This window comes from Jaculus jaculus, chromosome 3, assembly GCF_020740685.1.
Source record: "Jaculus jaculus isolate mJacJac1 chromosome 3, mJacJac1.mat.Y.cur, whole genome shotgun sequence".
In the NCBI taxonomy this organism is placed as follows: Eukaryota; Metazoa; Chordata; class Mammalia; order Rodentia; family Dipodidae; genus Jaculus; species Jaculus jaculus.
The window spans coordinates 51,185,969-51,201,601 of record NC_059104.1 but is presented as its reverse complement, the minus strand read 5'-3'; the positions used below and the strand labels follow the sequence as shown (position 1 = coordinate 51,201,601).

At 42.1% G+C, this 15,633-nt stretch overlaps 2 protein-coding genes across 4 annotated transcripts in view; one reads left to right on the top strand and one right to left on the bottom strand.

Annotated features, from left to right (window-relative positions):
• The window catches only part of Diaph3 (diaphanous related formin 3), a 530,142-nt gene that overhangs the window by 494,420 nt on the left and 20,089 nt on the right, over positions 1-15,633 (bottom strand). The window lies entirely within an intron of this gene.
• Positions 1,549-2,619, top strand: LOC101607771 (N-lysine methyltransferase KMT5A-like). Its single transcript, XM_045145421.1, has one exon. The coding sequence runs from the start codon at positions 1,549-1,551 to the stop codon at positions 2,617-2,619; it is 1,071 nt and encodes a 356-aa protein (XP_045001356.1).

Genomic DNA, 15,633 nt, shown 5'->3' with positions numbered 1-15,633 from the left:
ATAGGAAGTAATACTGGATTAACCACATGTTGATGTCTAATCCTCATGGATAGAATGTGATCATTATCAATACTATTTTCAGCCTTTGAAATTAACAAGTATGCATGATTCTTAAGAGTGGGTTGATTCTGAGCAAGACTACACAGCCAGTATCATCCCAAAGACGGCTACCACAAGTGAACCCCAAAATATACAAAGCTATGAAACCAAAGAACATGTCTTCCAGTTGTGTGTATGTGTGCCCTCCAGCCAAAACAGGTCTGGACCGCATCGTATTTGGTTAAAGGCACCCCTCTTGCTACTGTGCAATGGGAGGTATGACCGGATTAGCACTCATCTGGCTCCTGTAATAACAGAGGAATGTAGCTGAGTTCTGACTGTGGTTCATGGGGTTTAAGGATTAAAACTAAAGCCAAGGAAATGAAGTAAAAAGCCAAAATCCTACTTAGAAGAAAATACAACAAAAAACTTAAAACATTTACTTGCACAAGATCAAGAGTTGCTTTAAGCAAAATGATCTGAAATCAGGAATGAGCCGGGCGTGGTGGAACACGCCTTTAATCCCAGCACTCAAGAGGCAGAGGTAGGAGGATCACCATGAGTTCAAGGCCACCCTGAGACTACATGGTAAATTCCAGGTCAGCCTAGGCTACAGTGAGACCCTACCTTGAAAAAACAAAAATAAAAAAGAATGAGCAAAACAATGAAACTAGATAATTTTGAGAGAGAAAATAAATGAGATAAAAATCCAAGCACAGAAGGTACAAAGGTCAGGCATGTTGGCATACACCTATAATCCCAAAATCTGTCAGCTTGAGTCAGGGAAATTCAAAGCTACATAATGAATTTGAGGCAATCCCAAGCTACATAAGACAATCAAAATAAAGATGATGGCAATGAAGAAAATGAAAGCTTTATAATATATGATCATGAAGATATAAACACCCAAGAAAATGTCTTCACATGTCTTCAAAGACCTAAAATCTGATAGCCTTTTAAATGAAGAATAATAAACTGAGTGTATTTACACAGACCTGTAATCCCAGCACTTTGGAAGGATCTGAGGTAGGAAGATCACATGGCCAAGGCAAGCCTTCACTGTATGGGAAAATCCTACCTTTTCAAAGCAATAAATAAATATAATAAATAAAAACAATAGGGTTGGAGAGATGGCTTAGCAGTAAAGGTGCTTGCCTACAAAGCCTAAGAACCCAGGTTTGATTCCCAAGGATCCACGTTAGCCAGATGCGCAAGGAGGAACATGTGTCTGAAATTTGTTTGCAGTGGTTGGAGGCCCTGGCATGCCAATTCTCATTTATTCTCATTCTCTCTCTCTCCCTATTTCTCTGTCAAATAAATCAATAATTAAAAAAAAAAAAAAAGAATTGAAGAATTGTACTCAGGCCCGGGGCCGGGAGCCGGACGGTGGCGGCGGCCGAGAAGGACGCGCCGCCTGCGCCTCCCTCCCTCCCTCCCTCCCTGCGTCCCCAGCTCCAGGCGGCTTGGGGCGGCCACAGCGCACCAGAGCCCAGGCCCTGCTCGCAGGCCATGGGGGAAGGGGGCGCCTTGGGGCGGCACCGGCCCTTCCCCAGGGCGCCGCGGCGGCAGCAGCAACAGCAGTGGCAGCGGCAGCGCTGGTGGCCGGGCCTCCAGGGCACGGGGCACACCGCCATGGGCCTGGCCTGGCTGCAGGAGAATGAGTTTGCTGGGCAATCAAAGATCTATTCCTACATGAGCCCGAACAAGTGCTCTGGAATGCGTATACCCCTTCAGGAAGAGAACTCAGTTATACAGCACGAAGTCAAATGCCAAGGGAAACCATTAGCTGGGATCTACAAGAAAGGAGAAGAGAAAAGAAATGCTGGGAACGCCATAAGAAACACCATGAAGTCTGAGGAACAGAAGAGCAAAGATGCCAGGAGAGGTCCCCTGGCACCTTTTCCAAACCAAAAATCTGAAGCAGCAGAACCTCCAAAAACTCCACCCCCATCATTTGATTCTACCAATGCAGTTGTCACCAAGCAAGCCCTGAAAAAGCCCCTCAAGGGCAAGCAGGACCCCCGGAAAAAAGCTCAAGGAAAAACACAGCAGAATCGCAAACTCACAGATTTCTACCCAGTCCGAAGGAGCTCCAGGAAGAGCAAAGCTGAGCTGCAGTCTGAAGAACGGAAAAGAATAGACGAGCTGATCGAGAGTGGGAAGGAAGGCGGCATGAAGATTGACCTCATTGATGGCAAAGGCAGGGGCGTGATTGCCACCAAGCAGTTCTGCAGGGGTGACTTTGTGGTGGAATACCACGGGGACCTCATTGAGATCACTGACGCCAAGAAGCGGGAGGCTGTGTATGCACAAGACCCCTCCACGGGCTGCTACATGTACTATTTTCAGTATCTGAGCAAAACATACCGCGTGGATGCCACTCGAGAGACAAATCGCCTAGGGGGACTGATCAACCACAGCAAATGTGGGAACTGCCAAACTAAACTGCATGACATGGATGGCGTGCCTCACCTCATCCTCATCGCCTGGCGTGACATCGCGGCGGGAGAGGAGCTCCTGTGCGACTATGGCGACCGCAGCAAGGCCTCCATTGAAGCCTACCCGTGGCTGAAGCATTAGCCATGGCGGTGCCCTCCCCTCCAACCCCCTTCTTCAAAGGACAAAGTGCTCTCAAAGGGAAATGATTTTTTTTACTTACTTAATCTTAGCGAATTCAGATGTTTTTAAAAGTATAATAAGATGCCTTTTCACTGTAGTATTTAAATATCTGTTACAGGTTTCCAAGGTGGACTTGAACAGATGGCCTTATATTACCAAAACTTTTATATTCTAGTTTTTGTACCTTTTTGCATACAAGTCGAACATTCATGCTTCCCGTGCATGCAGTCAAAGACTCAGCACAGATTTTAGAGGAAAGAGTCAACCTTGAACTAGGAAGCTGGTTGAAAGCCAGAACTTACCCCGCACCCTAATGTCCCATGACAGGCAGGTGCGAGGGCACCACTGCCCCCCACGCATGGCCTGCATGGGATGTCTCCAAGCTCTTGTTCTCATCGTCTCAACGGACGCGCATCAAAGTGTATGAATATTTTTTAAAAAGCAGTGAGTTAGTCTTCCCCTCTGCTTTCTTGAAAGCTTCCCTGCCTGGGGCCTGGAGGCGCCAGCCAAGCGCAGGCCTTCTCTTCCGCAGCTCGCTGCTTTCCCAGGCACCTCGAAGCATCAGGGTGGGCATCAGACTAGAGGTATGCCGGGAAAAGCACTTTTCCCTGAAACTGCGTTCCTTCTTTATAGAAATGTGAACACTGAATTTATTTTAAAAAATAAAAAGTAAAAATAAAAAGACAAAAAATTAAAGAAAAATGGAAAAAATCCACAGAAAACAACTTATATGTATATAGGTCTTGAAGTGAGTGAAGTGGCTGTGCTTTTCTTTTATTTTGGTATTCTTTTCATTTTTATCTTTTTGTTTGTTTTTTTTTTTTTTAAGAGGAGATTTACGATGGTATTCTATTCTAATCAAAAGAAAAGTTTTGTAGTGGGACCAGAAATTACTAAAACTGATCCCCTCCCCTTTTCACTCCCTCTTTTGCTGCCAAGACCTGTTTGTTGATTCCCTGGTGTCCTTAGCAGCCTGCCAGCCTAGACACCAGGTGTGTGTGGCAGCCAGCAGGGCTCAGTGGCAGGAAACCGGGAGGAGGCTCACATGTGACAGCAGGAGCGCGGCTTCCTTCTCCCTCCCTGGGGAGGACCTGGTCCTCACTCTTCACCTTCAATCCAAGGATGGAGCTCGGGAGCCAGTACATGTGAATGGATCCAGGTATGAGAACCTACCCTTGCCCTTGACCCCTGGCCTCATGACGGTGCTACCTAAGAAAGTCTTCCCTGCAACCCCCCGCCCCCACCCCTGCTAGCCTGACCACAGAATTGGAGGAGGATCCGACAGGAGCATCTAACTGTGAGATTAAATGTCTTGGTTGTACCTATTTTGTGATTTAGCTTTGTATTTAAATAGCAAACAAACAAAAAAGGAAATAAACTTGAAAATTATTTGTCATCATAAAAATGAAACAAATATTAAAATATTTATTGCCAGGCAAGGCTAAAAAAAAATAAATTAAAAAAAAAAAAGAATTGTGCTCAGAACTATCAGATAAAGGGAAATCACTTTTTAAAAACATAGGTCTGGACTGGAGAGATGGCTCAGCGGTTAAGGCACTTGACAGCAAAGCCAAAGGACCCAGGTATGATTTCCTAGTACCCACATAAAGCCAGATGCACAAGGTGGCACATGCATCTGGAGTTGTGTGTTAGCAGTGGCCAGAGGCCCTAGCGTGCCTACTCTCTCTATCTGCCCCCTTTCTCTTTCCCTCCCTCTCTCAAATAAATAAAATTTTAAAAAATACAGTTCTAAGATTGCTCTTATTTTTCAATTTTTAAACTATCTCATTGTGGATTAGCTCTCAAAATAACTTAATTACTTTGTCAGAAATTTGACTCCCCTCTCTCCTTGCAAATAAATAAAAATAAGTTTTAAAAAATTGTTTTAATTAACTCATTTTCAGACTGTGTTGGCATGTATAAATTCAGTCACAACCTACCTTACTATACATAGTATTTCACACACAAAATAGTGATGAAGGCTGGAGAGAAGGCTTATCAGTTAAGGTGCTTGCCTGAGAAGCATAAGGACCCAGGTTCCATTCTCCAGTACCCATGTAAGCCAGATGCACAAGGTGGCACATGCATCTCGAATTCATTGACAGTGGTTAGAGGCCCTGGTGCACCCATTCATAGTCTATCTCTCTCAAATAAATGAACAAATACTTTTTTAAAAGGTGATGACAAAACAAAATCATAATGCAAGGGTAGAAAACAGGGCAATATAAACCCCAAGTGATATAGGTGTATATAATAGACCCTGAGGAAAAAAAGCAGGAAGCTAAGGTCAAGCCCATTATTCCTTCTCTTGTGGAAAACACCAGTTGATTGTCACTCACCACCAGTAAGAGAAGCCATTAGGACCATAAATGATAGCATATGCAAAAGCCCATGACAACCTTGGAGAAAGGGAGAGCAGCTGGGAAACTGACCTTAGAAATGTGTTTCTATATTAAAATAAGAAAGCTACCGGGCATGGTGGCACATTCCTTTAATCCCAGATTACCTATTAGGATGAAGTTGGTAAGAGAGAGAGAGTGAATAACAAAATCCTCAGAAGAAGCTGGAAGTGGTGGCGCACTTTGAATCCAGCACTCAGGAGGCAAAGGTAGAAGGATCACTGTGAGTTCAGGGCCAGCCTGGGACTACAGAGTGAGTTCCAGGTCTGCCTGGGATACAGTGAGGCTCTACCTCAATAAAGGAAAAAAAAAAATCTTCAAAACACTCTGTGAGGTTTTGGCCTTACTTTTATACATACAATGATATAAAGGAAATGCCCTTAATTTAAAAAGAAAGCAACTTTATAACATAAATGTTTTTGTTCTGATACTTGTTTAAATATCTGGCTAACAAGACACTTTAATAAGTTAAGTACTTGAAAGCCACCATCTTCCAGCTGGAGAAGGTGCATACATCAGTTCATGAGTAGCATTGGCTGACATCCACTCCAAGAGGGAAACTTAGGGGAATTAAACAGAAACAAGTAGGGAACAACGTTAAAAGTAGCAACCTGATGGTAACTTTGGGTATACAATGGCCCACAAAGAAACTAAAAAGTTAAGAGCAACCATTTTTAGATCTATTAATGTGACTTTCTGTTCTTTATTACTTGACTATGAATAATGCTTTGTAGCACTGGGATAGAATAAAACTGGTCAAGCCGGGTGTGGTGGCACACGCCTCTAATCCCAGCACTCAGGAGGCAGAGGTAGGAGGATCTCCATGAGTTTGAGGGTACCCTGAAACTACATAGTTAATTCCAGGTCAGCCTGGACCACAGAGACCCTAACTCAGAAAAAAAAAAAAAAAAAAAACTCGTCACTTTAGCTGGGCATGGTGGTGCTGAAAGGCCCAAGAATTCAGAAGCTCAGAAATACTATCACGCTCCAAGGGGAGCTTAAGCGGGCTCCCTGCATACCTCAAACTCCAGGCTTTACTCTCTGTTGGAAGCAAGTGAAGAATCCCTCTTCTCATTATATCAGAGCCCGCTCCTAATATAAAACTAGGTAAAAGGGCATGAGATAGCCCTCAAGGATGGGAAATGAGTAATGAAGTGAACCACTTATTTGGTTTCTGTAAATAGCCTGCACTATAAGCCTTACACTATAAGCCTTAATAGCCCACACTGTAAGCCTTAGTAGCTCGCACCATAAGCTGTAGCAGCCTGCCTCAGACCACCAAGGTCATAGGAGGCTGATACCATACTCTGCTACCCCCACCTAAGGAATTGCGCAAATGCTGACCTCCAAGGTCATAAGAGAATGATTGGTCCACGAGGGGCTTGAACAAATTAAACTAATTGGCTTAGAAATTATGGGGTGGCACAAACTGACTGGCTAACACCCTGCGGGCTCCTGATATTAAAAAGTGATTGGTCTAATGCACAGGCTTTGTTAGAAACCCTATAAAAACTGTCCTGTTCCTGCATTCGGGGCTCTGCAGTCCTCTACCCCTGTGAGGTGTACGACTGTGGGCCCCAGCGCACTTGGAATAAAATCCTCTTGCAGTTTGCATCAAGACCGCTTCTCGTGAGTGATTTGGGGTGTTGTCATATCCGGGCAGAGCATGGGGGACCCCCTGCTGGGGTTTTTTCCTTCAGTGCATGCCTTTAATCCCAACACTTGGGAGGCAGAGGTAGGATCGCTGTGAATTTGAGGCCACCCTGACGCTACACAGTAAATTCCAAGTCAGCCTGAGCTAGACTGAGACCCTATCTCGAAAAAAAAAAAAAAGGCTGATCATAATGAAATGCAGTCCTGTACACAGAACCACTGGTAATTGGTAAGGGGTGGTATTAAAAGGCATTAGGACTCTTTTCCTAAAGAAAACTCACTCTTCTTCCTGTGGACCTATGTTCAATTTGCTAATTCTATTTTCTCCCTAAAAAGGAACACCACTTAGATAACAATGTTTTCTACTAATGATAGTTCCTGGGGCAAATGGTCAAGAGGGACACTGTGGGACTAAAAGAGGGAAAAAAAGAACCTTTATAGGTTTCTCTTCAAAAGAACATAGGATCCATGGGAGGGAAGAAAAAGGAAAAAAAAAGGAGAAACACAGAACATGGGTCTCTATATCCCCATTTAAGCAATGCATCAAAACTCTTATTGAAGACAGGGAATGCTGTCAAAAAAAATATATAGACTTAGAGCTTTCAGAGCACGGTGCTAAATGCTGTGAATATCAAGAGGTAAGAAGACACAGTTCCCACCCCCCCCATGACCACCAACATAGCGAAGAAGAAAATGGCAACGATGGATAAGTTATATAATAAACAACGCAGCATGCAAGTCACCAAGGCAACATGACAAGAAAGATTCCAACCTGTAGCTCAGACTTTTCTTACACTAGCTTTTCTTACATATGAGTAGACAGGCCACCAGAATAACGAATCAGTCCACTGATGTCATGAAAACATGGCAGCACCATGTGTCTGCCCAGCAAGACTGGATCAACTTATTTTCACACTTTAAAATAACTTGATACAACTTAATGAGGTCTCGTCATCTAACCAAGCTGTTACAGAATCAGCACTAGGACATACCTGTAAGTGAAAAACGCCCGAGAAAACCTGATTCATGCCTACTTTTCACAAACTAGACTCTCCAGAACAACAGGTTTTAAGCTTGTTGGCTTTTACTAGAATCACACCAAGCCTTTCCTTGAGAACACAAATTACAAAGCCTCAGTCTCCCATGATGCTACTACAGTTACCTTCTCATTGCTGGGACAAAATACCAGCTGATGAAAGGGTTCATTTTGGGTTACAGTTTCAAGGAAAGTTTCAGGGAAAGCATAGCATGAGCAAAGACTGGAAATTTCCTCTGCCACAGCTAGTGGAAAAAAAGTAGCAGCAAAGTGAACCAAGCTCTGGCAAGAGAGAGCTAGCTATAACACCCCTAAGCCACAAGTAGGTCTGAGGCTGTACTCCAACACTCACAGGCAAAACAGACACTCTAGTATCACAGCTGCAGCTCACACAGGTCCACATGTGGCATTCCCTTCCATTACTGTGGGCCACTCAACACACTAAGCCTGCCCACATATGAATCATTCATGATAAGGCTTACTTTAAAAGATGGGTAAACAAGTCACATGAAGGTCACACAGGTGATGAGACAAGACGAGGCATACTAGAGAATTTCTAAGAGGTAAGACAAGGAACTGCATAGGCTTTGCTGCCAAAAAGTGACAGTCACCAGTCAGTACTATTTTAAGAGAATTCAACAATGTATGGGGTATAGAATGAGCTAGCAAATATATCATTTACCCAAATAACTAAATTATTGCTAAGATCCATTGAATCTCATAAATATATATAATACCTAAATGTTGAGGGTTACATCAAACTATAACATGAGCTAGACATGGTAGCCCTTAGGAGGCGGGGCAGGAAGAAGCCTCATATGTTTGAGACCAACCTAGGCTGCACAGGGAGATTTAGTAAGAAAAAAAAGACCAGACACTATTTGCTTGGAAAAAGATGAAACGGCAGATTATGAACCCAGCAAAGTTATGTTTGGTGGGGGAAAAAATAAGGACTAGACTTCTCTTAATCACACTCTGTAGTTGACGATGATATGTAATGTGCTGTTCACAATTGTGCTTGAAAATCCAGATTATTTCTTTTTACCAATAGCAGAAATCTGTACTTTAATCTAATAACATTTCTGATCCACACGCTGTATTAATCTTAATGTCAACACCAATTATAAAAAGTATGAAAATAAAATACTACCTCTAACCATGACGCTAAATATACCAAGGGTCTAAGGGTCATCTCCCAAGCAACTAGAAAACTACAAAACACGTGAAATAACATTCTCGGAAGGCTCTGTGCTTAACATCTCAAAAAGGTCCAAAAATAACACTGAAGCCTTCCTACCCCTTAGGACAACGGGCTCTCCAACAACATGAAGAAAAACTTTTCAGTTCACTGACCCATTGTGTGGTTATGCAGAGTTTTTTCAGTCTGCATGGAGAAAAGTCAGAGAAGAGATGTTAGTAATTTCTCTCCAGTTGCTTTTCATCATTCATTCAGACTATAACCCTGCCTCGCTCAGAAAGACAATCACCCCATCCCTTAACAAGGCTTCTCTTCCATCACACACAGAGGGAATCACACCTCCCTTCTCCATGACCTCTGTTATATGGAAAGAGGGAAGAATGGTTTTCAGAAGAAGGTTATCATCCAAGTGTCTTCAGAAGTGGGTAGAAAAGATGCATGTATAAGGACACAGCATGATTTTCAAGATGATCAAAAGCCTACTAAAAAAGGCCCAGCCCTCCAGAAACACCAATTACAACCTCAGCCTGGACAGTGACTGGTACCTAAGAAGTAATTTTTTTTATTCTAACATAGCTACAGTCTTCTTTGTATTTCAATGAATTCAAGCAAAGTTGAGGTAATTAAAACTGTTTTAAAAACCTACTTTAAGATTTTCTCCATAGCTGTTCCAGTTCTCTAAATCTATACTACCAGAACAAAAACACTACTACTATGTATCTAGGAAAAAGCAATTCAGATCTCTGAACCACTTTCCAAATGGGATTAATTCTAGGTTAAAAGACTCAAAGACTTGTTTCCATCGGAAGGATGAAAACCAAGAATTTTTGAGGGAGAATAATACTGGTTCCATGGTGCCCAGAATGACCCTGAAGCTTATCCAAACCTCTAAGTCACATGTGACAATGCCTCAGCCTCCTAGACTCCTCAAAGACAGAAATTCTGTCTGGATCTTCCTATGCTAACACAGCACCATGTATTGTCACATATGCTTAGGAAGGATTATGTTTACATTACAGCTCACCATAAGGAAAAATTTAGTTAGGCCATTTTAACAAAAAACTTAGTAAGACAAATCCCAAACATATGCTCTGTAACCAACTAGAGTCCATACTTAGAACTAACATACACAACCAGGGGTTTGCACAAAAATATGTGTCACTACAATATTAAAGAACTAAAACTGTAATCAACCTAAAATTTCCCAAAACAAGAGAAGTCATTTACCCAAATAACTAAAATATTGCTAAGATCCATTGAATCTCATAAATATATATATAATACCTAAATGTTGAGGGTTACATCATAACATGAGCTAGACATGGTAGCCCTTAGGAGGAGCTTAAATCATAGTGTCACTGTACAAAAGCCCTGCTTGTCACATAAGAAAGGCCAATCCAAATAGAGGCAAGGACAGTGCTGCAGGAAAAAAACATTGTTAAAAACAAGCTTAGAGGGCTGGAGAGATGGCTTAGCAGTTAAGCGCTTGCCTGTGAAGCCTAAGGACCCCGGTTCGAGGCTCGGTTCCCCAGGTCCCACGTTAGCCAGATGCACAAGGGGGCGCACGCGTCTGGAGTTCGTTTGCAGAGGCTGGATGCCCTGGCTCGCCCATTATCTCTCTCTCCCTCTATCTGTCTTTCTCTCTGTGTCTATCGCTCTCAAATAAATAAATAAAATTAAAAAAAAAAAAAACAAGCTTAGAAGCTGCAGAGGTGGTTCATTGATAGGAACACTTGCTATGCAAACATGACCCCCCAGAACCCACATAAAAAATTGGACATGGCCACACAGACCTGTAACCCAGAACTTGGGGTGTGGGAGTTGGAACAGGAGAATCAGTGGGGATTACTGGTCAGACAGTTATACAGAAAAATGGCTGCTCTAACTTCAGTGGGAGATTGTCTCGGGGAAATAAATGTTCTCCTCTGTACTCCGCACAGCATGTGTATCTGTACACACATCAGTGCATCTGTATCATACAGACACCACACACTCACACATAGAAGGATAAAAATCCACATCCCACCTTACTGATTTAGGGGCCAGCTTATAAGTACGTGGGCAATGGTAGATGGGGGAGGTACCTTTTCACAAGAGGAAATATGTAGTCAAATGAAATACATCTGAGCTACCTAGTCACAAGATGTTTTCCAGCTCTGCAAATATTAAGAACAGGAATTCTTGTCACTGATAAATTTACCCAAATATAGTTCAAAACATATAAGAATGGGTAGCTGCCCCTAAGGTCCTCTTGTTTAACACAACATAGGAGTAACACTTCACCACACTTCTAAGAAAGACAAGAGTCAAATGGGGTTAAGAGTCGTGGGGCACAAGATCTGATCTCAGTACTCAGCTTCAATAGTCCCCTCACAAGGACTATAATAACATGGCAAAATGTGTGCAATATGTTACATGAAAAGGTTGTACTTTAAACTGTATGTAAAATATAATTCCAACTTTATTAATATATACATTGATTAAAAGGATTGAAACTATTACTAATTTTATATATCTAAATTGTGGAATTTAGCATGGCTTTCATAATTTCATGTATTTTCCTGGTAACACACAATATACACTTTTACAATAAGAAAGACTAAGGTACTATGGATAACACTGCTCACAGAATCAAAAATATAGACTGGATCCTATTTAAATAATAATGTGTGCATTAGCAAAAAATGAATGAAAAAGCAGGGAATGGTGACACACACCTTTAATCCCAGCATTTAGGAGCAGAGGTAGGAGGATAACCCTGAGTTCAAGGCCACCCTGAGACTACACAGTGAATTCCAGGTCAGCCTGGGCTAGGGTGAGACCCTACCTTGATAAACCAAAACAAATAAATAAAAAATGAATGAAAATCTTTTCTAAAAAGTCATGCAAAGGGGCTGGAGAGATAGCTTAGCGGTTAAGCGCTTGCCTGTGAAGCCTAAGGACCCCGGTCCGAGGCTCGATCCCCCAGGACCCACGTTAGCCAGATGCACAAGGGGGCACATGCATCTGGAGTTTGTTTGCAGTGGCTGGAAGCCCTGGCATGCCTATTCTCTCCCTCCCTCCCTCCCTCTCCCTCTCCCTCTCCCTCTCCCTCTCTCTCTCTCTCTCTCTCTCTCTCTCTCTCTGCCTCTTTCTCTCTGTCTGTCACTCTCAAATAAATAAATAAAAATGAATTTAAAATTTTTTTAAAAGTCATGTAAAGAAATGCAGACTTCTTAATAGGCTATGTTTTTTAATGCATATTTTCAATATGTCAGAATATATTAAGCACATTCTTCATTTGTTTTTTAATTCACATATATAAATTAGCCAATCTCAAAAAGCTCTTTGGTTCTGTGAATTATTGATGTTGTCACCTGCTAGAGACTTAATTCCAAGAAAAATATACGAATCACTACATCACAAGCACAAATCCTTTTGACACAAATTCAATTTCTGTGGCAACAATAATATATTGACTTAGCTTTATTTTTCTATTTTATGACACTTATTAATGGTGTATATAAAAGAAATCTATCATTTTTCTTTATTGTAAATGTAAATGATATCATGCCATCTTGAGAAAGGAAGGTAAATACCAAACTGTTTATTACCACCACTAGATAATGCTATAACATAAATGAGAACATGATAACAAAATGTAGTAAGACAGGATCTTTCAAGTAAGACTTTTCTCATAATACTGATTTTTTTATACAATACCTTTAGGCTGCCAACATATGCAAGACACCACATCAAATATGAAGAACACCCAGTCTCCACCCCCACCCAGGACCTTACAACCAAAGAGTTATAGCAAAATAAGCGAGCAAATAACCAAAATATAGAAGAGTGAAATAAGCATTATTAAACACAGTATCCAATGACATAAAAAGAGTCCAGACCTGCTAACTATAATGCTTAAATGCACTCTGTATGAGCAGACAAACATTATAGCCATGAACTAAGATCAAAGTCAGAAACTTTTGAGATTCCTAAACATACAGTCATGTTTTTACTAAACATTGCTCTCTGACTAGACACACACCAATAAATAAAACAAAAATGTTTATTCCAGAAAGACTTATTTTCTATTTGAGAAACAGATAATGAGCACTAGCAAAATTTCAGAAGATGTCAGAAAGTATTTTGTTAAATGAAGAGTAGTGTAAATACCAGAGCCTGGAATTTAGGATGGGAGTTTTTGAGTATGCAATTTTGAGTATGTGCAACTGGGGTTTAGGATAGGCCTCACTGACAATGCCACATGGTAAGGAAAAGTTGCAGGTAAGCTAAAGAATTAACTGTGTATGTCTGCAGAGATGGCTCAGGGGGTAAAGTTCTTGCCTTGCAAGCCTAAGAGCCCATATTCGACCCCCCAGTGCCCAATAAAAGCTGAGTGTGGTGAAAGGCATTTGTAGTCTCAGGGCTGGGGAAGGAGACGGGAATACCGGGGGCTCCCTAGCAAGCCGTACAGGCTAACTGGTGAGCTCCAGGCCAATAAGAGGCTCAGTCTCAAGAAGAGATGAACAGCATACCTGAGGAACACTCAATGTTGTCCTCCACCTCCACACACACAAACCATACACATGTGCCCACACACATATAAATACATACACACATGCACACCACATAACCACAAATACAAATATGTGCACACACACACACACACACACAAATTTAAAAAGCAAGCATTTTAAAGAGTGAACTATGTGCATACAGGAGCAAGCATCTCAGAGAGAGGCAAGGAGCAGCCACAACAAGGCCATCATAAAGGACACAGAGGTGAAGTCAGCAGAAGGAAGAAAGGAGACAATTCTGTAGAACTTTAAAAAACATTTTACAGATAAACAACTTAAACAGTAAAAATCAAGTCACCATATTACACAGTTGGGGGGTGTCCATGGTCAAATAATCATTTATTTTTGTGTCCTTTAATTAGCTTGTTTGGTTATGTTGCCGGAGTCATTTACTAAAGGTATTACAAATACTCCCAGAACACTAAAAGTCCATAAAAACAATTTTAAAACTCAGATAATTCTGTAAACAAAACTTTTTTTTTTTAATGTAGGATGAGATCAAAAAGGAGAGGAGTAACCAAGCTTAGAGGGTAAGAAAAAAAAAAAAGATTATGTATAACCATTTAAACATAAACCTAAAGACCCCTTAGAACTTTAACTATCCCAAAGAAGTCCTCTTTGACAGGTCAGCAAACATAAGTGTGGTCCTCCACAGACAGCTGAGCCCAGTTCAAGACTCTCACAGAACCAGAACCAGAACCAGAACCAGCTACTGGCTGACTGCCTTCAGCAATTGAGATAAGAAGGCCCCTCCCTACTCCCTGAGGTCACTAATCCCCACACTTCAGAACTATCTTCTTTGCTCTTCCCCTTTCAGTAATTCTGCAAGTGACCCCACACCAAATCCACCTACCAAGCTCCTTTATTCTTACCTGGCCCTTGCTCTCCCTCAGGCTGCTTCAGCAAGGCCACATGTGCCCCACTCACCCTGATGCGGAAGGCCTACTACACCAGCCAGTATCTAATGCAGATCTCCCGTGTTCCATCCAAGTTTGCACTCGGGCAAAGGCAGTCCTGAAGAGAAACCAAACTCACCTGGCTGGGCAGCCAGCTTTGATACCCATCAGCTGTGAGAACACAGCCTCTTAAAACTGCCTGAGCCTCAGTTTATCTGTGCCATAAGGCTGGCAGGCCACCGCCTCCACAGGCTTGGAAGGAGACTTAACTGAGATAGCCATACTGAGGATACAATATTCTGCCACTGGCATAAGGAGACTTTAATTCATTTTTTCCCTTCCTTTCCCTACATCCTTGCACAGATCATAGCAGTTCATGATTCTCCTCAAAGCAAGCCCTAACAAGTCCCCATCCAAAGACCTATAATCATTCTCTAATCCATTTCAGTCCATTTCTTATTGCTCACTGTGTACCAGCTTGAGATCCTTGAGGGCATAGTTTTTGTTGTGGTCACTTTGCCTGCAGCTCTATTTTGCTGGGTGTCAATTATGTTGGTCTCTCATCTGCTCAGCTACTGAGGCGCCTCACATTTTATCCTATTTCTTTGGAGCTGAGAATGAGCTCTGTTAATTTCCTAAGGTCTCCCAAGAGCCTGCTGCCTGCTGCTTGGATTAGGAGGCTAACAGCCAGGTAGTGAGTGAGATGTCAGGTAAATAGACAAAATAATTATGTATTACACATACAGATTTGTGGTTAAATGTGGACCAACCTTCATTATTGGCCAAAGAAATAATAAAATCCTGGGCTGGGGAGATAACTAAGCTGGTCAAGTGTTTGATTATGTGGGGTTTGAATCAGATGTCAGCCATAATTACATGTGCTTTGAATGGCTGGGCCCCAACTGGTAGCAATTTGGAAGGTGGAGCCTTGCTAGAAGAGGTATGTTGTTGGAGGCAGGCTCTGGGGTATTACAGCCAGCCTCCCTTTGTCAGGCCACAGCTCATTCTCATGCTGCTGTTTTCCACCTACTATAGCAGATAGTGATGCCAGCCTCTATACTATTTTTTCCCTGCTATCATGAAGCTTCCTAATGACACCATAAACCAAAATAAACCCTTTCCTCCTATCAGCTGCTCTGGCCAACTGCTTTGTCCCAGCAATGAAAAAGTAACTACAGGGCTGGAGAGATGGTTTAGCAGTTAAGGCACTTGCCTGCAAAGCCAAAGGACCCAA